This window comes from Pan paniscus, chromosome 2 (assembly GCF_029289425.2).
Source record: "Pan paniscus chromosome 2, NHGRI_mPanPan1-v2.0_pri, whole genome shotgun sequence".
NCBI classification, from domain to species: Eukaryota; Metazoa; Chordata; class Mammalia; order Primates; family Hominidae; genus Pan; species Pan paniscus.
In genome coordinates this window covers 42,668,997-42,691,916 of record NC_085926.1, presented here as the reverse complement: position 1 = coordinate 42,691,916, position 22,920 = coordinate 42,668,997, and the positions used below count along the sequence as shown (strand labels likewise).

The 22,920-nt window shown below is 45.2% G+C and overlaps 1 protein-coding gene across 2 annotated transcripts in view; it reads left to right on the top strand.

The window, feature by feature from the left end:
- The window catches only part of CCDC13 (coiled-coil domain containing 13), a 67,683-nt gene extending 45,258 nt beyond the window's left edge, over positions 1 to 22,425 (top strand). Inside the window, exons 14-16 of one of the 2 annotated variants that reach the window (XM_063602271.1) lie at positions 14,499 to 14,653; positions 18,010 to 18,124; positions 18,670 to 22,425. In XM_063602271.1, coding sequence (XP_063458341.1) covers positions 14,499 to 14,653; positions 18,010 to 18,124; positions 18,670 to 18,829 — 430 coding nt within the window. In that variant the 3' untranslated portion in view covers positions 18,830 to 22,425. The remainder of the gene's footprint in view (positions 1 to 14,498; positions 14,654 to 18,009; positions 18,125 to 18,669) is intronic. The other variant, XM_055109726.1, reaches the window with a different exon arrangement.
- The last annotated feature ends 495 nt before the right edge of the window (positions 22,426 to 22,920 follow it).

Genomic DNA, 22,920 nt, shown 5'->3' with positions numbered 1-22,920 from the left:
ACATTCTATCTCTGTTCTTTTAGTGGTCACCCTTAACTTTTAACATCAAACTCAGCAATCTAAAGTTAGTTGCTTTTGCTACTATCACTTTAAGCAAAAGAATAAATTTAGAATGTTTTAACTTTGATTTCTCCGTTTGTGCCTTTCATGTTGCTGTTTCCTAATATTTCTCTTCCACATTCTTTTTATAAACCCTGAAATTAAACCCTCCAAAGTAAGTCATGAATATTGAATAGTGAATATTCGTTTCCTTTTGCCAACATGTTTGAAAATGTCTTCACTCACTGTTACTTCTTGTATCTCAATCTTCCTTCTAGGTTCACTTTCCTTCTTACTGAGATGCCCTTTAGTTCAGTGAGGCCATGTAAATAGTAAACTCTCTGAGTGTTTGCTTATTTTTATTTTATTTATTTATTTATTTATTTATTTATTTTTCTTTTCTTTTTTTGAGACCAAGTCTCTCTCTGTCACCCAGGCTGGCGTGCGGTGGCATGATCTCAGCTTACTGCAACCTCCGCCTCCCAGGTTCAAGTGGTTCTAGTGCCTCAGCCTCCTGAGTAGCTGGGACTACAGGTGTGAGCCACTACGCCCAGCTAATTTTTGTATTTTTAGTAGAGATGGGGTTTCACCATGTTGGCCAGGCTGATTTCGAACTCCTGACCTCAGGTGATCCGCCTGCCTCAGCCTCCCAAAGTGCTGGGAGTAAGGGCGTGAGCCACCACGCCTGGCCTGTTTATTTTTAAATGTCTTTATTTTGCCTGTCTTGAATGAGAATTTAAGAGAAATTTGGGCATACAATTCTAAATAGATGGGTATTTTTTCTCAGCACTTTCAGGCTATCCCATTGTTTTTTATCATCTACTATTGCTAAAAAGAAATCTGCTATCAGTTTTATTGTCATTCCTTAATAGATTTGTCCTTTCTCTCCGATGCTTCTTCAGATTATTCTCTTTGTCTTTGAAGCTTTGAAATTTCACTGTGATACGTATATACATATACGTATATACACACACACGTATATATGTAATATGCCCATATATGTATATATGTATATATGTGTGACTTTACATATATGTAAATATATATATTTCATATATACATGTAAATATGTGTGTATATTTTTGTATATATGTATATGTAAAGTATACATATGTAAATATATGTAAATATGTTATACGTAATTTTATCTACTCAGAAGTTAGTATTCTTTTTCAATCCAAGGACTTTATATATTCCCAAGGACTGCTATCCATATATTGCCTCTTCCTCACTCTCCCTATTCTTTTAATCTAAAATTCCTAGTCCATATATGTTAGACTTATTCTTTCCTCCATATCTCTTTACCCTTACTATTTTGGGCTGAATTCTGGGTGATTTCTCCAAATCAGCTTTCTAGATCACTAAATATCTTCAGCTGTGCTTCATCTACCATGAAACCTATTTTGATAACTGTATTTTTTGGTAAAAGCTCCTGTTCTCAGCCAGGCACAGTGGCTCACGCCTGTAAACCCAGCACTTTGGGAGGCCGAGGTGGGTGAATCACCTGAGGTCAGGAATTCAAGACCACCCTGGCCAACGTGGTGAAACCCCATCTCTACTAAGAATCCAAAAATTAGCCAGGTGTGGTGGCAGGCACCTGTAATCCCAGCAACTTGGGAGGCTGAAGCAGAATTGCTTGAACCCGGGAGGCGGAGGTTGCAGTGAGCCAAGATCACACCACTCCACTCCAGCCTGGGCAAAAAGAGCAAAACACCCCCGTCTCAAAAACAAAACAACAACAACAAAACCCTCTTGTTCTCTTTCTTATAGCATATGTTCTTTCATTACAATTTTTGCCTTTCTCCTTTTAATAACTTTGAACTTATTCCCTTTAGAGTTTTCTACCATCTTCATTAATTAGGATCCTAAGTAATGTCTGTCGGCTCTCCCCTTGTAGTAAATTATTTCCTTGTGTGGTTTCAATTTTTGTGATTTTATGAGCTTATCTTCAGTGGGGCTTTTTTCCTTGTAGGAGTTCTTAGGTGATGACCTTGTTTCTGTGGAGGTGTTCTGCATTTGTCTCTGTGAAGCTTTTAGGGTTTCAGTGGTCTCTGATTGGTACGTTATGTGAATTTATTGGCTTAGATTCCCTGAACACATGAATGCTGTCCTTGTGTTTCAATTTCACATGATTGGTGCTTCCTCCCCTCCTCCCCATTTCCCAAGGCCCTGTTAGACTACAGGCTTCCTTACTACTTTCCTGAATTGTAGATGGATATTATCTTAGTCCTCTTTTTTTTTTTTTTTTTTTTTTGAGACAGGGTCTCACTCTGTCACCCAGGCTGGAGTGCAGTGGTGTGATCACAGCTCACTGCAGCCTCAACTTCCCGGGCTCCAGTGATCCTCCCACCTCAGCCTCTGGAGTAGCTGGGACCACAGGCACATGCCAACATGCCCGGCTAATTTTTGTATTTTTATAGACTTACATTAAATGCATCTTTACATTTTTATGGGAGTATATCTGTATCACAAATTCCTAAAAAAGAAATGGCTGAATCAAAGAATATGCACATTTAAAATGTTCACAAATCATGACAAATTGCCTTTTAAAATGAATCAATTTACATTCTTACCAATAATGTGAACTGTTTTCCCCATACCCTCACAGTTACTATGTTTTATTAATCTTTAACATTTTTGCCAAACTAACAAGGAAATGCTAATATCTCCTTGTTTTTATCTGCTTTGCTATGACCAAAAGTGAGGATAAGTATATTTTCCACATAACTTTTATGTTTTTTTCTTTTAACTACCTATTCATGCCATTGCACATGTTTTAGAGTTGTTTATATTTTTATTTGACTTATAAAAGAACACTTTATGTATCATATATATGGTATTATGTATATAATGTGTAATATTATGTATGTTTGTCTTCATGAAGATTTTGTGTCATTGTGCTAAATTCATTCTTAGCATTCTTAGGTAGGGGAAACCTCCTTATCTGAGTATTTTTTACCAGCACCCCCACAGTTACAGTCCCCATGAAAGCAAAATTTTTAACATTGAAACAGTCATCATTTGACTATTTAATATTCTTCACTTCACATTGGCATTGGGTCACTTTGGTCAGACTCTTGAAATACAATGAAAATCAATTATGAAGCAAAAAGGTAAATCTTTCAAAATATTTGGAATTTCATGAGATTGATGCACATGAGTTTGGAGAACTATTAGAATCGCAATCAAAGACATTGACAAATTAGGATCTAGCTGAGTTAGGCCTGTTAACAACTGAAGAAAATCAGTGAGACCAGAGATTGGTCAAAAGAGAATAATCAGAATATCAAAGGGTGCAAGAGGTCTTGAAGCTTACGGACATCTGTAGATCCCAGGCAGGAGGAGCAGCCTCAGGTCTGGAGAGGGGGCGAGGACAAAGAAGGAGCTGGTTTTGGTGCGTATTTGCAGGAAAAGTTGTAGAGCCTGCTGATAGATTGGAAGCTGAAGATGAGGAAGAAAGAGAAGGCAAGGGTGACCCCCGGGTATCTGGGCTGAGCAACTGCATGAGTGAGGATAATATTTATTGAGATGTGGAAGGCACATTATAGGGGAGAAGGAGAGAAATCAAGAGATTGCTTATTCCTAAAATTTTGTGGGAATTCACAATGTGGTTTGCTATTTTATATGATGTTTTGCTGTTGGTTTATTATTTCCCCTATTATAAATGGAGTTAAACAAAATGCATACATTATTGAAATTCATAACAGAAAAGTGAAAGCCCCTCCCCGACAGTTGAGTCAATAGCTGCCACATATTCCTTTTTGTTTTCAGTCAAGTGGCTGAATTATGTTATCCTTATATTTATTTGTTTTTAAATTTTTAATTTGTTGTAAATTTTTTAATTAGATCATATATTATGCATAATCTTCTGCTACTTATTTTACTTAGTATATTGCATTTTCATGTCAGTACGTTTTCCTTTTATGGTTACAGAATATTTTATTGCATAAATCCACTGTTATTTATTTACCATTCTTCTATTGATGGGTTATTAGTTTCTGATTTTAAAATACTTTATTGTGTTGTTTCCCTCTATTCTCATTTTACTTTTGAGTTTTTAAAGTCAGGAATAGCTACTGATTTTACCAGTGCTTCTTCAGTATCTATTGGAAGGATTACCTGATTTTTTCCTTTAACCTAATTCCGATGTTGAATCTTACAGCTCTAGTGTTCTTGGAACTATGTTGTGTTACTCTCTTACAATGCCATTGAATTTAATGTTATTTCTTTTTTCCTCTATTTTTACTGTGGTAGGCAGAATTCTAACATTCCCACCCCCGATATACATGCCTTATAAACTTCTCTTCCCTTGAGCGTGGGCAGAACCTGTGAATATGGTAGGATATTATTGCCACAATTATGTTAACTTACATGGCCAAGGGGATTTTGCAGAGCTATTTAAGGTTACTCATCAGATGACTTTGTGTTAATCAAACAGGAGACTCTCTGAGTGGGCCTGACCTAATCATATGAGTCCTTTTAGTCTGAGTTTAGCTGTCAGAGACAGAGGAAGCCAGAGTGGAAGCAGCATTTTCTTGCTGGCCTTGAAGACATTCTCCTGCAAACTGTTACAGGAAAGGGGGTTTTGATCCAGACCCCAAGAGAGGGTTCTTGGATCTCATGCAAGAAAGAATTCAGGCGGAGTCCACAGTGCAAAGTAAACGCAAGTTTATTAAGAAAGTAAAGGAATAGGCCAAGTGCGGTGGCTCACGCCTGTAATCCCAGCACTTTGGGAGGCCGAGACGGGCAGATCACGAGGTCAGGAGATCGAGACCATCCTGGCTAACAGGGTGAAACCCCGTCTCTACTAAAAATACAAGAAAATTAGCTGGGCGTAGTGGTGGGCACCTGTAGTCCCAGCTACATGGGAGGCTGAGGCAGGAGAATGGCGTGAACCCGGGAGGCGGAGCTTGCAGTGAGCCGAGATAGCGCCACTGCACTCCAGCCTGGGTTACTGAGCGAGACTCATCTCAAAAAAAAAAAAAAAAAAAAAAAAAAAGGAAAGGAATAAAAGAATGGCTACTCCACAGGCACAGCAGTCCCCAGGGCTGCTGGTTGTCCATTTTTATGGTTATTTCTTGATGATATGCTAAACAAGAGGTGGATTATTCATGCCTCCCCTTTCTAGGCCATATAGGGTAACTTCCTGATGTTGCCATGGCATCTGTAAACTGTTATGGCGCTGGTGGGAGTGTAGCAGTGAGGACGACCAGAGATCAGTCTCATTGCCATCTTGGTTTTGGTGGGTTTTGGCCAGCTTCTTTACTGCAACCTGTTTTATCAGCAGGGTCTTTATGACCTGTATTTTGTGCCAACCTCCTATCTCATCCTGTGACTTAGAATGCCTTAACCATCTGGGAATGCAGCCCAGTAGGTTTCAGCCTTATTTTACCCAGCTCCTCTTTAAGATGGAGTTGCTCTTGTTCAAATGCCTCTGACATTTTCCCCCCATCCCTTTTATAGGAGAACCATTAATCCTAAGGGTTGCAGAGGGACGAAGATCCATCTTTTGTAACTTCTCCAGGCTGAATAGGGGCGATGATATTCCTCCCTCTTGTGTTCAGGGTAGTGAGGAGCTCAGTCAGAAAGCATCAGTATGGTGAGGGCCATTCATAACTCTTGAGTCCAACAAAAGGTGATATCTGGAAGATTAATAAGGTTCAATTTAAGGAAGTATTCAGTAAGCTTATCCTGCATTCCTATACAAAGAGTACAACAGCAATATATTCCACAACAGTAAAGCAAGGTAAGTAAAATTATCCCAAGTAAACTAAATTAGAAGGCTTTCCATGAACTGGCCAACTGTTGGAACCAAGCTGATATGGGGTTGCTAGCCAATTCCAATACATGCCCAGAATTAGAATACTGATCCAGATTTTTACATGACCCATCCCTCGTGTTTCTTCTGGACAGCAGTCAGAGATCACTGGCTGGCTCACAGGAATAAACAAGGTCAGTTGCCCAAGGGGTTTTTATTGGCTCTACAAGTCAAATTTGATTCCTTAAAGGAAAGCACACCATTCAAGTCAAAGTTTTGGTAAAATAACCAGTTTCTCCAATTGTGTCCTGTTGCAAAAGAAAACAGATTTGTATTGCAATTATGCAAATAACTACGTTGCCATAAGTTAAGAATACTCACACATAGTTTCCAAATTGTGGAGAAATCAGGTAGAGAGAAACAAATATGTTCCAAATTTTGTTCACAGGAGTATGCTTTACTCAATTGTTAAAAGCTGTAAATAGCTGAAAAGTTTCCTTGACTCTGAAAAACAAAACAAAGGATCAGCAACGTTTGAAACAAAATTAAAAAGATTACTTTAGACTTCTTCAGTTTAGTACATGCAGTTAACTTCTGTTTGATATTCAGGAACATTTCAGCTCTCTATGAGTCCTGAAAGTTTTTTCCTCTATTCTAATGTTACAATTTCCAAAGTTATCAGAAACTTGCATTCAAGAACATCTGTCAAAGTCCTGTAGTTGATTATAAACCACCTTCTAAAGAGGATTAAAACAAGACAACAATTGTAGATGATAAAAAGTCTTAGGACAGCCACTATTAAATCCACAATTGACTAGGAAATTTTGGTTGCCTCTGTGGCACACAATGATTTTATGTAATAATTATTAATAACACATTAAGTCATATCAGAATTATAGGAGTTTTAAAAATAATTTTGGAACATATACCAGTAACACATTTATACAAATATAGTCCGACGAAAGCCAAACACTATTTCATTTTTGACAATGCTTTCTATATGATTTTTATACCCAATAAGCCAAATGTTACTGTTGCATTAGTGCGTTATTGATGTCAAATCCAATTCTTAATAAAACCTTATAGATAAATTTATTTAATCTTAATCAGTTTGAACATAAGGTGAGATTCTTACAAATTTTGTATAGCCCTTTACAAATTTTTGTTAAAGAGATCATAGGCAGGTTTTTGCTCTAAGAAAAACCTGTTGTGCTTTTATTCCAATGTTTAATTGACGGAAAAGCTGAATAATACCCCTTTAACTTTAGTCAGTATGTTCACACACAGAATTTCTTTTACAATTAATTTTTCACAAACCTTCCACCCCTTGCTTAAACCTTTAGTTTTATTCTAACTTAAACAATCCTTTAACCTTTAATCTAGGCAAGAAAAATCCACATTCCCATGACTTCTTATAATTTTTCACCAAAAACACATTTCACTTTCTTTACACACCTCGCATGTAAAACTGTTTCTTCAGTAGTCTCAATTACATGTTACAGTGATAACTCTTAGCAACTTTTACTTTTGGTGAAAACCTTGGTAAGTTTGGGATTTTAATTATGTACTAGTATGGAGCCTAGGACAGCAAACAGAAGTGCAGATAAGGTCTGACTCTTTCCAGCGTCTAACTTCTAATGTGTCCCAGGCCTTACCTAGCTGTAAAGCAGGTAAGTCATACAGTTAAGAGTCATAATGGCATTTTACAAGGCATTTAGCAGGCCTAACAACCTTCAAATTACACAACATTTCTTGCGTAAATTCCCTTTTTTTAAACAACTAGTCATTTTACTTTAGGACGAGAATTTACCATACAACATCCTTTCTTACATAAAATCTCTTTTCTTTATAACCATCTTTGCATAGCTAGGGGGCATGGCTAATTCCACATGTCCCCAGGCCTTATGTAGAATCTAATGCTCCAAAGTAGGTAAATTGAACAATTTTCAAAAGTCAAAGAAGCAGTTTATGATCTTAAAGAATTTAGTAAATGTAATATCTGATCTGCATAATTTAGACTAAATGTTTACATTTTTGAAGATATTTTTATACCAATAATCTTTAAAACTCTATTTCCCAAAAATTACTTAAGTCACAGGAACTAAAAGACATTATGCTTTTTATTTTTCTGGTAAAATATTTAAGCTCTTATTATTTTCAAACCAAATTAAAGTTCTTTCATGTATAAACATCACACACATAATACATATACATATAGACAGAAGATAAAGGAGTCATCCCCTAAGCTGGGAATGGAACCCTGAACCCAGGCTGCCATTGTGAAAAGAGAAAGCATGGCCACATGGTTACAAGGTCAAGCTCCCAAGGATTTACAAGACAAGAAGGAAACCTCATCCAGGTTTTTCAGGGATCTGCAGCAAAGTTTGTAACTGACCAGTTTGCTGGGCCGTCTTGAAAAGCAGGCTTATGGGTGTCCTAAGCCTGTGTTCCATCATAAGGTACCCCTCTTTATGATGGAACAATACAGAAAAACACATAAAGCACACCAGATTCGCTGCAGCTTAAGACTAGCCTCACAAATCCTTTTTCTAATTAATTAAAACTTTACAGGAGATAAACAATGATTTTTACCAGTCTGCACAGAGAGAGAGAGAGAGAGAGAGAGAGAAAGAGGAAAGCAGTGCCTGAGGCAGAGTGGGGAAGGTGAGGTGCTCAGAGAGGCCAGAGAAAGACCCCCCATTGCAGCGACACTGAAAAGTTCAGGCGGCTGCTTGTCAGTAGTGAAGGGATCTTTTCCAGCAGTCCCATCCGCTCTCAGCTTTCCCTTTTAGGGAAGAAAAAGCTCCCCATGTCCCACAGTCCTGTACGTGCCTAATCTTGTCACCCGTAGCCATCAGCGAAGAGTGCGAGACAGATTAATCCAAAGAGAATAGCAGTTAACATCCCGTAGTGCCAAACCCATTTTTAGCTGAAAGGGACTTTACCAAGAGGAACTTTACTGAGAGGACCACTAACTCCCTACATCTTAGAAGGGACTGTAACCCTCCTAAGTTGGGCCTCTAACCCAAGGTCAGTCAAGCATCTTTGTTTTTTATTAAGAGGGGCCTCTGACCCACTTTGTCTTAGGAGAGATGCTAACTCCCCTAAGTTGGGCCTCTAACCCAATCCCATCCTTTACCCGGGTTTATGTACCCCACTTACCCAAAGTCATCCAATCAGTGCTGAAGTCTATTTCCTTTGGGTTGGGGGGTTCTCCTCAGTATCATCCCTTCTGTGGTTCACCAGAAAGATGTTACTGGATCCCACCACTTACCTAAAGTTAGCCTTTGGGTCAGGGGTTTCCTCACTATAGTCGCTTCCGTGGTCACCAGAAAGATGTTACAGGACCCCAACACTTACGCAAAGTTAACCTTTGAGTTGGGGGTTTCCTCACTTTAGTCCCTTCAGTGGCCACCAGAAAGATGTTACAGGAAAGGGTCCCGATCCAGACCCCAAGAGAAGGTTCTTGGATCTCATGCAAGAAAGAATTCAGGGCGAGTCCACAGCACAAAGCAAAAGCAAGTTTATTAAGAAAGTAAAGGAATAAAAGAATGGCTACTCCACAGACACAGCAGTCCCCAGGGCTGCTGGTTGCCCGTTTTTATGGTTATTTCTTGATGATGTGCTAAACAAGGGGTGGGTTATTTATGCCTCCCCTTTCTAGGCCATATAGGGTAACTTCCTGGCATTGCCGTGGCATCTGTAAACTGTCATGGCGCTGGTGGGAGTGTAGCAGTGAGGACGTCCAGAGGTCACTTTCATCATCATCTTGGTTTTGGTGGGTTTGGACCACCTTTTTTACTGTAACCTGTTCTATCAGCAGGGTCTTTATGACCCTGTATCTTGTGCTGACCTCCTATCTCATCCTGTGACTTAGAATGCCTTAACCATCTGGGAATGCAGCAGTTGGTTTCAGCCTTATTTCACCCAGCTCCTATTTAAGATGGAGTTGCTCTTGTTCAAACGCCTCTGACAAAACCACTGTGCTTTGGAGAGAACAACATGGCGGTGGATGGTTGTGGTATTATGCAATAACAACACAAAATGGACAAAGACACATCGTTAGACCCAGCTGGGTAACATACCTGAACTCCAGAATAGGGAGAAAAATCTAGGAGCTGACAACCAACCAAGTCATTAGCCAGCAAGAAAATGGAGACCACAGTCCTAGAACTACAGGGGACTAACTTCTGCTAACAACCTGAGTGAGCTTGGAAAAGGATCCCATGCATCAGATGAGATAGCAACTCCTTCTGACACCTTGACTTCAGCCATGTAAGACACTGACAAATTAGCTAGGCCAACCTTGGACTTCTAACCTACAGAAACTGTGAAATAATAAATTTGTGCAGTATATGTATGTTTTAATTGTGGTAAGCTATATACACCAAACATTTGTCATTTTAACCATTAAAAGTATACAATTCAGTGGCACTGATTACATGAACAATACTGTGCAACCGTTATCTCTATTTCCAAACTTTTTCATAACCACAAACAGAAACTCTATTACTATTAAGCAATAGCTCCTCATACGCCACCTGCTAAGCCCAGCATCTAGTAACCTCTTTACTTTTTTTTTTTTTTTTTTTGAGATGGATTCTCGCTTGTCGCCGAGTCTTGAGTGCAATGGCATGATCTCGGCTCACTGCAACCTCTGCCTCCCGGATTCAAGCAATTCTTCTGTCTCAGCCTCCCAAATAGTTGGGACTACAGGCACCCACCACCATGCCCAGCTAATTTTTGTATTTTTAGTAGAGATGGGGTTTCGCCATGTTGGCCAGGCTGGTCTTGAACTCCTGACCTCAGGTGATCCACCCGCTTCAGCCTCCCAAAGTGTCGGGATTACATGCATGAGCCACCATGCCCAGCCAGTAACCTCTTTTCTATGAATTTGCCTATTCTAGATATTTTGTATAAGTGGAGTCATACAATATTTACCCTTTCGTGTCTGGCTTATTTTACTTGGCACAATGTTTCCAAGGTTCATCCGTATGGTAGCATATGTCAGAACTTCATTCCTTTTTATGACTGAATAATATTTTATTGTGTGCATGTACCACATTTTGTCAATCTATTCATCTGTTGATGGACACTTGGATTGTTTCCACCTTTTTGGCTATTGTGAATAATGCTACAAGAACATTGCTGTACAAGTACCTGTTTGAGTCCCCGTTTTCAATTTGAGAAGTGGAATTGTTTGATCATAGGGTAATTTTATGGTTAGCTTTTTAAGGAGCCACCAAACTTTTCCACAATGGCTGCACCACTTTATAGTCCCACCAGCAGTGTACAAGGGTTCTAATTTTTCTATATCCTCACCAACATTTATTTTCCTTTTTTTCAATAATAGCCATCCTAGTAGGTTTGAAGTGATATCTCTTTGTGGTTTGGATTTGCATTTCCCTAATGGCTAATGATGTTGAGCATCTATTTATGTGCTTATTGGACATTTATATATTTTCTTTGGAGAAACACAAGTCTTTTGCCTACTTTTTAATTGGGTTGTTTGTCCTGTTGTTGAGTTGTAGTAGCTCTTTATGTTTTTTGGAAATTTTTTATTGTTTCAAGCCACTATTTGTGGTAACTTGTTATGCAGCGGTACTAATACATTTACCCTATTATTAACTGGGAAATCAAGTTTTTTTAAACTTATAGGAAGCCATCTATTTCTTCTATATTGTGGAATTGTCAGAATAGCAAAAATCATTGGTTCCTTGGAGGTTAGATAGAACTTTCTTGAGAACCTGGCTTGGCCTGATTTTTTTTTTTTGGAGGTAGATCTTTGACAACCTTTTTTCAAATTTAGATTTTCTGTGTCTTCTTGAAGTAATATTAGTACATCTTGTTTACTTACAGAATTAAACATAATAATGCTTATGCAGTGCCTTAACACAGTAGTTGGTATGTGGAAAGCACTCAAAAAAAGTATTAGCTGTGCTGTTGTTATAAGATTTTTCTCCTTGTCCTGGAGTTCAGGTATGTTACCCAGCTGGGTCCAAGGATGTGTCTTAGTCCATTTTGTGTTGCTATAACAGAATACCACAGACTGAGTAATTTATAAAGAAAAGAAATTTATTTCTCACAGCTCTGGCGGCTGGGAAGTCCAATATCAAGGTGCCAGCGTCTGACAAGGGCCTTCTTGCAGCATCCCGTGGTGGAAGGCAGAAGGGAAATGGCATGGGGAAAGTTGAAGAGGGGACAAAGTTATCCTTTATCAGAAACCCACTCTCATGATAACTAACACACTCCACTACTGACCAGTGGAAATTTCTGTGATGATGGAGTTGTTCAGTATCTGCACTGACCAATACAGTTTAAGAACTTGAAATGTCACTAGTGTGACTGAGGAACTGAATTTTTAATTTAATTTTCATAAACTTTTTTTTTTTTTCTTTTTGTTACAACAGAGCCTCGCTCTGTTGCCCAGGCCAGAGTGCAGTGGTGCGATCTCGGCTCACTGCAACCTCTGCCTCCCAGGCTCAAGTGGTCCTCCTACCTCAGCCTTCCAAGTAACTGGGACTACAAGCACATGCCACCGTGCCAGGCTTATTTTTGTATTTTTTGTTGTAGATATGGGGTTTTACCATGTTGTCTAGACTGGTCTTGAACTCCTGGGCTCAAGTGATCCACCCACCTATGCCTCCCAAAGCACAGGCGTGAGCCATCGTGCATGGCCTGAAATTTAATTTTTTTTTTTTTTTTTTTTTGAGACAGAGTTTCGCTCTTGTTGCCCAGGCTGGAGTACAATGGCACAATCTCAGCTCACTGCAACCTCCACCTCCCTGGTTCAAGTGTTTCTCCTGCCTCAGCCTCCCAAATAGCCGGGATTACAGGAGCATGCCACCACACCTAGCTAATTTTTTTTTTTTTTTTTTTGTATTTTTAGTAGAGACGAGGTTTCACCATGTTGGCCAGGCTGGTCTGGTCTCAGACTTCTGACCTCAGGTGATCCACCCACCTCGGCCTCCCAAAGTGCTGGGATTACAGGTGTGGGACCCCGGGCCCAGCCCCTGAACTTTAATTTTAATGGCTACATGTGGACATGAACCTCGCAGTCGCTGTGTTGGGCAGCACAGCTCTATCATATTCTATCACGTTCTACAGTATGAATATGTTACCACTTACTTGTTTGTCCCCTGATGATGGGCCTTTAGGTTGTTTTGGGTTTTTGCTTTTGCAAATAAAATCTCAAGGAATATGCTTAAATATGTGTTAGTAGCTGTTTACTGTGTTACTATACAGCTTTTTATTAGTAGTTGTATACTGTTCAAAATTGTTGTCATTCTGTTCCTTTTGACCCTTCACCAAGGTGGAAAGATCACTTCCTCCAACACTGTCAGTTTCAAGGCTGCCCCTCTAATTTTCAGGTGTGCATGTAACTCTTGGCTTGGGTTAGATCTCAGGGAGTTCTGGCTTTCTCACTAAATGAACCTTTAGTATCACAGAAGTCTGAAATGGCACACCTAGCCACAGGAAGGACCTAAGCTCAAGCTCCAGTGGGATTAAACAAGTGCTTCATGTGAAATAACATTTATGACAGGCATGTAGAAAACAAAACAATAAGCTTAAGATAATCACTAACTCCAAGAAAAGCGAACAATTAAATGAGAAAGGACATATGACACTGTGCGTCATGGCTCTAATTGTCCTAACATAGACAGGCTTTTGGTGTCTATGCCCTTTGCTCCCTGCTGTTACGCCTGTGAGTGCTTTATGTTACATGAAAAAGAGATTTTGCAGATATGATTATTGTTATGGACCCTAAAATGGGAAGATTATCCTGGATTATCTGGTGGGCTCAATCTAATCTTTTGAGCCCTTAAAAGCAGAGAAATATCTCCGTCTGGGATTATTCAGAGAGATGCTGTGGAGGAAGTCAGAGAGGGTAGTGAGATTCAAAGTGTGATAAGGGTATCTAGCTGGCTTTAAAGATGGAGGGGGCAAGGTGGCTCCTAGAAGGTGAAATTGACCAGCAGCCTGCAGGGAACAGGGACCTCAGTCCTTCAACTACCTGGAACTGGATTCTGTCAACACTCTGAATGGGCCTGAAAGTGGATTTTCCCCCGGAACCTCCAGATAAGAGCCCAGGTCAGCCAACCTCTTGATTTCGGCTTGTGAAACCAGAAGCAGAGAAACCCACTGAGCTTGCCAGGCCTCTGACTTAAAGAACTGTGAGATAATAGATTTGTGTTGTTTTAAGCTGCTAAATTTATGGTAATTTGTTATAGCTGTGATAGAAAACGGATCCCTAATATCAATTCATCCAAAAACGTATACAGGTGATTCTGTTTCGTAGGGGGAGAGTACTAAAATAAAACTAAATTCTTATTTTGCATGACAGGAAGTCAAAAGATTATATTTAAACCTTATATAAACCTAAAAATAGCAACATAAGCATCTGTAGAAATATGGCAGTAAATATTAAAAGAAACAGCTAGAAGTGTTATAAGTGATTGCTTTTAGAGAGCAGGAATTGGGAATGATGGGGCTGGGAGTGGGCTGATAATTTTTAAATTTTAACCTTGGAGAGGACCATATGGTGTTTAAATGCATGTTCCTGTGTTACTGCAATGAAAATGAAGAGGTCCCATCACCACCAATGTAAGATGTGCCCATCTCTCTAAGGGCCTGAGCAAGTGGGGTGGGGCCTGCCCCTGCCTGCCAGGGCATGTAGCATCCCCTCCTCTCTAATCACCAGGGTGGAGGAGAGCAACAGCAAGCTCCTGGAGTCGGAGAGGAAGCTGCAGGAGGAGCGACACCGCACCGTGGTGCTGGAGCAACATCTGGAGAAGATATGCCTGGAGCCAGGGAAGGCATCAGCCTCCCAGAGAGCAGCTCCCAGGACCAAAACTGGTAGGGGCCAGGGCAGTAGTCTCAGTGCAGGGGGTGGAGGCAGTGTTGCTGCTAACAGAGGAGCCAGGCAGCTGCACTGTTCAGCCCATCAGTGTGCATGTGGGAAGCAGAGCTTCCATCAGGGTGGAGCTCTGCCTGCCTCCACTGTGGGGTGTTCTTTCCCCGGGCCTCTCAGTCAGAAGCAGGAGCCCCAGAGCTCCATTGCCTCGTGTGGCCCTGGCCTGGCCACCTGTAAGCCCTCAGCATGAGGTGGCAGTGCTGAATGCCCCCAGCCACCCTAGCCCTCAACCCTCTATCCTGAGCTGACTTCATTCAAAGTGGTCATGGGGCACAGCTGGTCTGCTGGGGAAGCCCAAGCAACAGTGGCTGAAGCAGGGGAGGAGTCCCTTTGTGCCTCCTGCAATGGTCAAGTTGATATAAGCAGGAAGTAGCCTCACCAGAGGTTTGGGGACCCAAGCTCCCTCTGTTTTGTGGCTCCACTATTCTCAACATGCAGCTTCCATCTTCTGGTCTACAATGACTGCCTGAGCTTTCCCATCAGCATCAGGAAGGGGAGAAGGGAAGGAGACAAACTTCTCCTTAACTTTTACGGTTGCATATGTCACTTCTGCTCTCATCCCATCAGCCAGACAGTTGGGCATAGCCAGGTGCAGAGGGAAGCTGGGAAATGCTGTCCTTAACTGAAAGGTCTATCGCTCGAACACAGTGGTTCTCAAGGTGCAGTATTCAGACGAGCAGCATCAGCATCTTGTGGGGCTGGGGCGAGCTGGAGGATGCCAGAGCCAGAAGCCATTTCTGGGATGGCTGACTCCCAGGGAGGAAGGGTCTCCAATGTGGAGGGGCTGGGCCTGCCTCTGTCTGACCTCCCATCCCACCCATCCCAGCCCCCTCCAGGCTCTGGAGTGGAGGTGCTGCTGCCCCCACTGCACCCTCTTTCAACACCCCAGTAGTCCCCCAACCCCTCCCCAGCCAAGGATGGTCAGACCCTTGGTCTCAGTGCTCAGCCCAGATGAGGTCAGAACGTTTCAGAAGGGTGTGCCAGAAGTAGGGCATAAAGAGGGTGTTGGGGCCACTTGCTTTCTCTTCTCCCACCAGCAGGGCCAGGAGCTTCTGAGAATCCAGGCCGGGAAGGAAGGGTCTCTGGGGCTTAGCTTTGCTGACCCTCTTGGACTCTCAGGAATATGTTCCCTAGGATTGTGGCTTCTCCAGGCTGGGGCTTACCTCCTGCAGGGCAGCAGGACTTCCAACCAGGGAGAGCTAAGCCACAGCAGGCAAGTCACTTTGTTCCCTGCTGGACAGTGAGGGCAGCTGCCTGAGGGAAAGTGTCCAGGTGGCCTCTGCTGCCTACTGGCTTTTAACATGGGCAAAATCCTGCCCCTCTGGTGAGCAGAGCACCACTTAACCGCCTCCCCCTGGCCCATCCGTAAAATGAGGAGGCTAGATTTATAATTCAGTCCCCCATGGCAGTCTCACTCCAGTGGGGGAGCTAGACATCTGAGCAGAGATGGAGGAACTGGGAGGGGATGTGGCCTGCAGATCCCCGAGGGAAGGACAAGTGTCGGTGCTTGGAAGCTTAGCTGGATGCTTGGAGGAACAGGGAGGAGGCAGGGAGGCTGGAGTGGTCCAATCACACAGGGCCTTGAGAGCCAAATAGAATTCACTGAGGCTGCCAAAGCTCTAGAGGCATAAACTATGATCCCTTTTTTTCAGCTAAGGAAACCAGCTCAGAGAGGCTGATAGTTTGCCTGAGGCCTCTCAGCAGAGGGCGAAAGCCAGGTCTGCTGATGCCAAGTAATTTACTGTGGGTCACACCACCTCTGAGGGCCTTTTCAGTCCCGAGGTTTTCTGATGCTGTGATTTTGCCCAAGTTCGCCACCACCAGTTGAGCTTTGTCTTTTTTTTTTTTTTTGGAGACAGAGTCTCACTCTGTCCCTCAGGCTGGAATGCAATGGCGCGATCTCAGCTCACTGCAACCTCCACCTCCCTGGTTCAAGCAATTCCCCTGCCTCAGCCTCCCAAGTAGCTAGGATTACAGGGGTTCGCCACCACACCCTGCTAATTTATGTATTTTTAGTAATGATGGTGTTTTACCATGTTGGCCGGGCTGGTCTTGAACTCCTGACCTCAAATGATCCACCCCCCTCGACCTCCCAAAGTGCTGGGATTATAGGCATGAGCCACCGCACCCGGCTGAGGCTCTTTTTGATTCCCTGTGTCACAGGGCTTAGAAAATTCCATCAGGCTGAACAAGCAGTTTCCCATCCAGGGCAGCTCTAGTTGGGGATGTGGAGGTGCTCAATGCGTGGAATAAGCCAAGGGCAGCTTAGCAGTGTCCCCTGGAGCCAGGAAAGGCCCTGAAGAACACTCAGTCCAGCCCCTGTAGAGGGCAGAGCCACTCTGCTGCCTCCCCAGCAATGAGACAGATTTACACAAGACTAGTCTTGAGGTGCATGCCTCCATTCCTGGCGAATTTTTGTGTATTTTTAGTAGAGACAGGGTTTCACTGTGTTGGCCAGACTGGTCTTGAACTCCTGACCTCAAGCAATCTGCCCCTGTTTGGCCTCCCAAAGTTCTGGGACCACCCCACCCTGGGCTGCTTTGTCTCCTTTTTGTGAACATTCTGTACCTTTCAACTCCAGGACCCTGAATCCCCTGCTTCCTAGTATGAAGCTGCTGGCCTGGATGGGGACCACTGGTATGAGGGCATCAGGTACAGTGACAGTCTAGACTCAGGCTCAGCCTGCAGGCCAGACCTCAGGCTCAGCTGGCTTCTCTTTTTGAAAACAAATTACCAGGCTGGGCATGGTGGTTTACGCCTGTAATCCTGGCACTTTGGGAGGCCTAGCCAACATGATAAAACCCTGTCTCTGCAAAAAATACAATAATTAGCTGGGCATGGTGACAGGCACCTGTTGTCCCAGCTACTCAGGAGGCACAAGAATCGCTTGAACCCTGGAGGCGCAGATTGCTGTGAGCTGAGATCACGCTACTGCACTCCAGTCTGGGTGACACAGCAAGACTCTGTCTCAAAAAAAAAAAAGAAAAAAAAAAAGAAAACAAATTACCAGAAACTTGTAAAGTATAAAGGTGGAGACAGGGTGGTGAGGAACCACCCTGGTACAAAGCGGGCAGAGTCAGGGCTGTAGCAGAGGCCAAAGCCAGGGGCAGAGGCATGCAGAGGAGGCATCAGGGAGGGCTTCGGAGGGAGGCAGAGCTCAGAGTTGCCCTGCACCCCGAAGGCGGTGTAGCGTTTCACCATGTGGAAGAGCAGGCAGTGGGCAATGGCGGGAGGAGAAGCAGGGTGCTAGCACAGGGCTGTGGCCTCCTCACAGAAAGTGGTTGCTGCTGCCCCACAGGTCTGCCCACCTCTAACAACAGGCACAACCCAACCAGGAGCGAGAAGAAGGACCCATCCTTTGCCCAGCTCTCCGATGTGCCCGTGGAATCCCAAATGGAAGAGCTGACAACCAGGTGCTCCCCTGCCCCGCCTTCCTGAAAGGGTAGGGTTGTCTGAGAGGAGGTGCCTCCATGGGCAGAGGGACTGTGTCCCTCCCCTTGCACTTTTGACTCATTTGCCCAGAAGGCTTGTCCTGTTTGGTCCTGGGTTCTAGGCCTGCAATTCAGGGACTGGCCTTCAGAGGACAGAGGGCCCGGCCCAAACCCCAATGACCCATAGTCCAAGAGAAATTTTATCAAGCATGGATCACTGAACCCAGTTTCTCACTACGTTAAACCTTTTAAGATCCCACGCAGCCATGGGAAGGGAAAGACGGGAGCCTCTACAAATTGGAACTCAATTTGTAAGGGGCCTTGAGGTAGCTTACATTGCAGGGAGCCAGGCCCATAGAGAGGAATCCATGGTACCCACAAGAGTCAGTGAGAGGAGGAGATGGGTCAGAGGGAAGCCTGAGCCTGAAGAGCAGCCATGCTGGCAACCACATTCCCAGGGCCCTCTGTCACCCATGCACACCTGTATGCAGCTCCAGCCACACTGAGCACTGTCTCCTGTGGTCCAGGCTGGCCATCCAGGTGGAGGAGAATGAAATGCTAAAGGCTGCCCTGGGCAGTGCCCTGCGGGGAAAGGAGGAGGACTTCCGGATGTACCATGAGATCCTGGGCCAGGTGAAAAGTGTCTTCCTGCAGGCCCTGCGGCAGCAGAAGACAGGCAAGCAATAGGATGACAGCCCAGTGTCGGCCTGGCCGGGTGGGCAGCCTCAGGTCTTGAGAGGATAAGACTCTGTCTGAGGACTCCATCTGCTCCGGGAAGCCAGCCCAGGGCAGCCAGCTCAACCACTTCTACCAGAAGAGGCTCCTTAAGGATGACCAAAACCAATGTCTCAGGCCAGGAAGGCAGAAGAGAAGCCCTGGTGGGACACTGCAGGAGACCCTGGGCCGGCTGGGTTACAGCAGCAGGGAGGCCCAGCAGCCCACTGGCAGAGGCGAGAGCTCTGGGACGGCAAGGCGGCTGTGAATGGACAGATGCAGTCCCTCGGGCAGGTGTTCATCGCCCTCATCCTAGGTACTAGCCCTGGATGTCCCCATGGCTTCACACACAGAAGAGCCCTTGGTTACCCTAAGTGGGCATATCCCCCATGCCACTCAGCCCTGCCCTATCCCCTCACCCCCATCCCGGCTCCATCTGTAGCCATCCACACCCTACACAGACTTGGGGCACTATGCTCTCAACCAGTTTGTCAGCCCACTCCTCAGGACACTTCCTCAGGTGCAGACCCTTGGACTTGTAATAATAATAAGTATTTTCATAATCACTGCAGCTCCCAGTGAGTGAGCATCTACTGTGGCAACCTGACCCCATTCAGTCCTCTAATGACCCAGGGGTTTGTTGTCTTATTTGACAGATGAAGAAACTGAGGTTCACAGAAAGAAGCTGAGCTAATATTTAACTGCAGTCTGCCTGACCCCAAAACCAGGGTCTTGCCGTTCAGAGATTACCCAGGGTAGGCGCACCCACCCACCACTGAACAACCCCACCCCTAGGCAGCAGCTCCAAGAGGCATCTTCGTTTGCTCACCAAGACTGCAGCTGATGGATGCTGGTGGCAGAGGGCCGAGGTGGGGCTCAGCTGGAGCTTCAGGCAGAAGGGTTTTGAGGTAGTGGCTCCAGTCAAAGGTACAGTGCACCTCCCTCGCCATGGTGAACTTGGAGGGATGCTGCAGGGGCACCCTAAGATCCGCAGGCCTCTATGACTGTCAGTGTTGCCCTTTCTCAGCTGTAACTATGCACTTATAGCTACAGGAAGGAGTGGCCCCAAGGAGGGTCACTCATAGCCACACACCCCAACTCCGACACCCTGGCCACACAGGTGCACCCACAGCCCCACACAAAGATGCAGATGCACACACATACCTCAATTCAGGAGCATGCAACTGTACGTGCACACAGGCACCTCCATGTGTGCACACTCATGGACACACAGGTGCAGATGAGCACACACATGTGGATGTGGACACACATTCCCACACGTGAAGACATAGCCACTTGTGTGTTGCTTGTGCAGTGATGCACAAATGCAGGTGCACATACTGTGAAAACACCCCCTTCCCCAGGAAAAGCCACTGGGGCTCCTGCGAGCATCTTGTCAGCTCCTTCCTTGGAAAAGCCACTGCGGCTCCTGGGACCCTGTCTTCTCAGCCCCTTCCTTGGGGATGGGGCTATGGAGGGACCCTAGCTGGCCCCCACTCCTCAGGGAGCCCCTGACCCTGCTTGGGATCACACGGATCTAGAGATCCCACAGCAAGTTAGAGCAAAGGCCACCGGGATGAACTGATGATTCTGGTGGGGTCCTAAGGGTCTCTGGGAAGGAAGAGTTTTTCTCTGGTTCCTTGTGAAGGAAAATGGCCAGGCAGAGAGCCAGGAGAGAGAGGGTCTGTGCTTGGAGGGGACAGTGTGTGACAGCGAGGGGTGGGCTGGATGTAGAGTCTGAACACAGAGGAGTCAGCACCTTCTCCTGCAGGCCCTGAGGAGCTCCAGAGGGTGATCTGAGTATGAGGGGTACAGGCTCTGGCCTCAGTGCAGTCCCAGGGAGTGAGAAGCAGGCATAGGATCAGCCATCCTTCCTCAAGATCACCTCAGGGAAGTGCAGAGATGGCGTGACCCACACTCCAGCCACTTCAGGGTGGTTCTGCTGCCCTTCCTGGGCTATGCCTGAGAAAGGAAGGAGCATTAGGTCATGGAGTCTGGACAGGTGGGGCTGCCTGGGGCATACTTCTCTCCCCACTTACCAGCTGTGTGGCCTTGGGCAAGTTATTTAACCTCTCTGATCCTCCACATTCTCATCTATAAAATGCAGACAATAATAGAATCCTCCCTCAGGGGGCTGTTATTAATATGTATGTCAAAGAATAACCCAAAGACGTTTCACTAATTATTAGCTCTCTGTTTATTTCTGTACAAGGAACATGTATCTATAGACTGATTTCAACAAGAGTTATATAACAGAGAGGGGAAAGAAAAACTGCAGACAGGCAGGCACGGGAAATCTTGTTTGCACATTTTTGGGTAAACTGATTTGCTGGTGTCTTGCTTTGGCCAACTCTGTATATAAAGACGAGTGTTTCAGCTTTCAGATTCCACAGGCAACCTTGACAGCATTGCTGTGGTGCCATGTGCGGGAGTGCCTGTCATGTCTGCTGGCACCTACCACCGGGCACCTCCCCACCCCTAGCTTGGTTAGATCAGGTCTGCTCCATTCCCTCATTGGAACCCTCTGCAGGGTTCACTGAGATAAAGTGTCCATTGCTTACAGCAGCTGCTCGCACACAGTAAGCGCTTAATAATTATTCGCTCTTAGTGTTCCCTCCATTTGTTCAACCAGAACTTGTTGAGCAGTTCCTCTGCCCCAGGCACAGAGGTGCCGAGGTGAGGCAAACACAGTCCCTGGCCTCCAGGAACTCTCAGATCAGCTGAGGAGAGAGACAGACTGGTCACAGGTCACCATTCCATCCAGCCAGTCGGCCACCAGGCAGTCAGTGAGTGCCAACAGCATGCCAGCCTCTCCAGGCCTGGGAGGGACCTAGAGGTGAATCTGACTTGCTTCCTCCTTTCAGGGAGTTTCCAGTCCAGTCAGAGGTGTGGGAAACGCTATGATGGAGCTGAGTGGGGAAGGATGCAGGACCGGGCTGCAGCACCACAGGGCTTCCCCCACCATCCCCACCCCATCCCTGTGGCAGTTCCCAAGTTCCCAACCTCCTTGATCAGATCTGGGTAGAGAGGGGGCTGTCAGGGAGTCCTGTGTCCTTCACATCTCCCTGAGGCAAAGGAGCAAGGAGGGGTAAAGGGAAGGTGGGGAGAGCCTGGGAGAAGGATTTTCAAGGGAAGGAGGTCGTCAAAGGGGTCAAAGATAGGGACCCTGAGAAACCTAACCTAGGTGGGCCAGGTGCACAGCCAGGCAGCTGGTCTGTCCAGGTTAGTACCAGTGCCTCTCCTGGGTAGCACCATCTGTCCTGGGCACCCTGAGGATGACCTCCCTGTCCCTCAGGCAGGTGGGCAACAGGTGTGCTGGATAAGACACCAAGGGCCCTGGCCAGAGCCACGAGGAGGTAGTTGGAGGGGAGGGTGCAGGTGCCCTGGCGGGTTGAGGGGCAGGGGCAAGTAAAGAGTTAAGTGGTGGAGTTGCCTCACGTGAGGGCTCTCCCTGCCACACCCCAGACAGGTGCTGCAGGTCTTGGTGCTCAGGTTCCAGCACTGACAGGTGAGACCTGGCTGAGCTGTGGACGTAGTTTGGCCACTGTCCCCACAGGGGCCTCTGGGGCACCACAGCTGAGCTGGGCAAGGTTGCAGCCTGGCTCAGGCTTAAACACACTACATTGTCACTGGGCCCCTCCCCTGCTCCCAGGAGCCCAGGGCAGGGTGACCTCCAGTGGGTGTGCTCCTCTGGACCCCCACACCCAGGGGCCAGAACAAGCTTCTCCTCCCCACCCCCAGCCAGCTCACAGCCAGCCCTGAGCACAAAGAAGTCGGCCTGCCCACCTTCTCCCCACAGGTGTGCCTTTACATACACTGACTCTCCTATATCCGTGAGCCTTGCACACACACAACACACATATACACACAACACACATATACACACGTATGTACGATACATGTGCGCACACAAGCAATACACAGGATACACATACACAGCAAACACATACCATGAACAACCTACAACACAAAACGTACACACAGACCCACACACAACTGATACAAAACACAGTTGCACACATACATGCAAACACACAGGATACTTTCCTCGCATTTTTACTTTG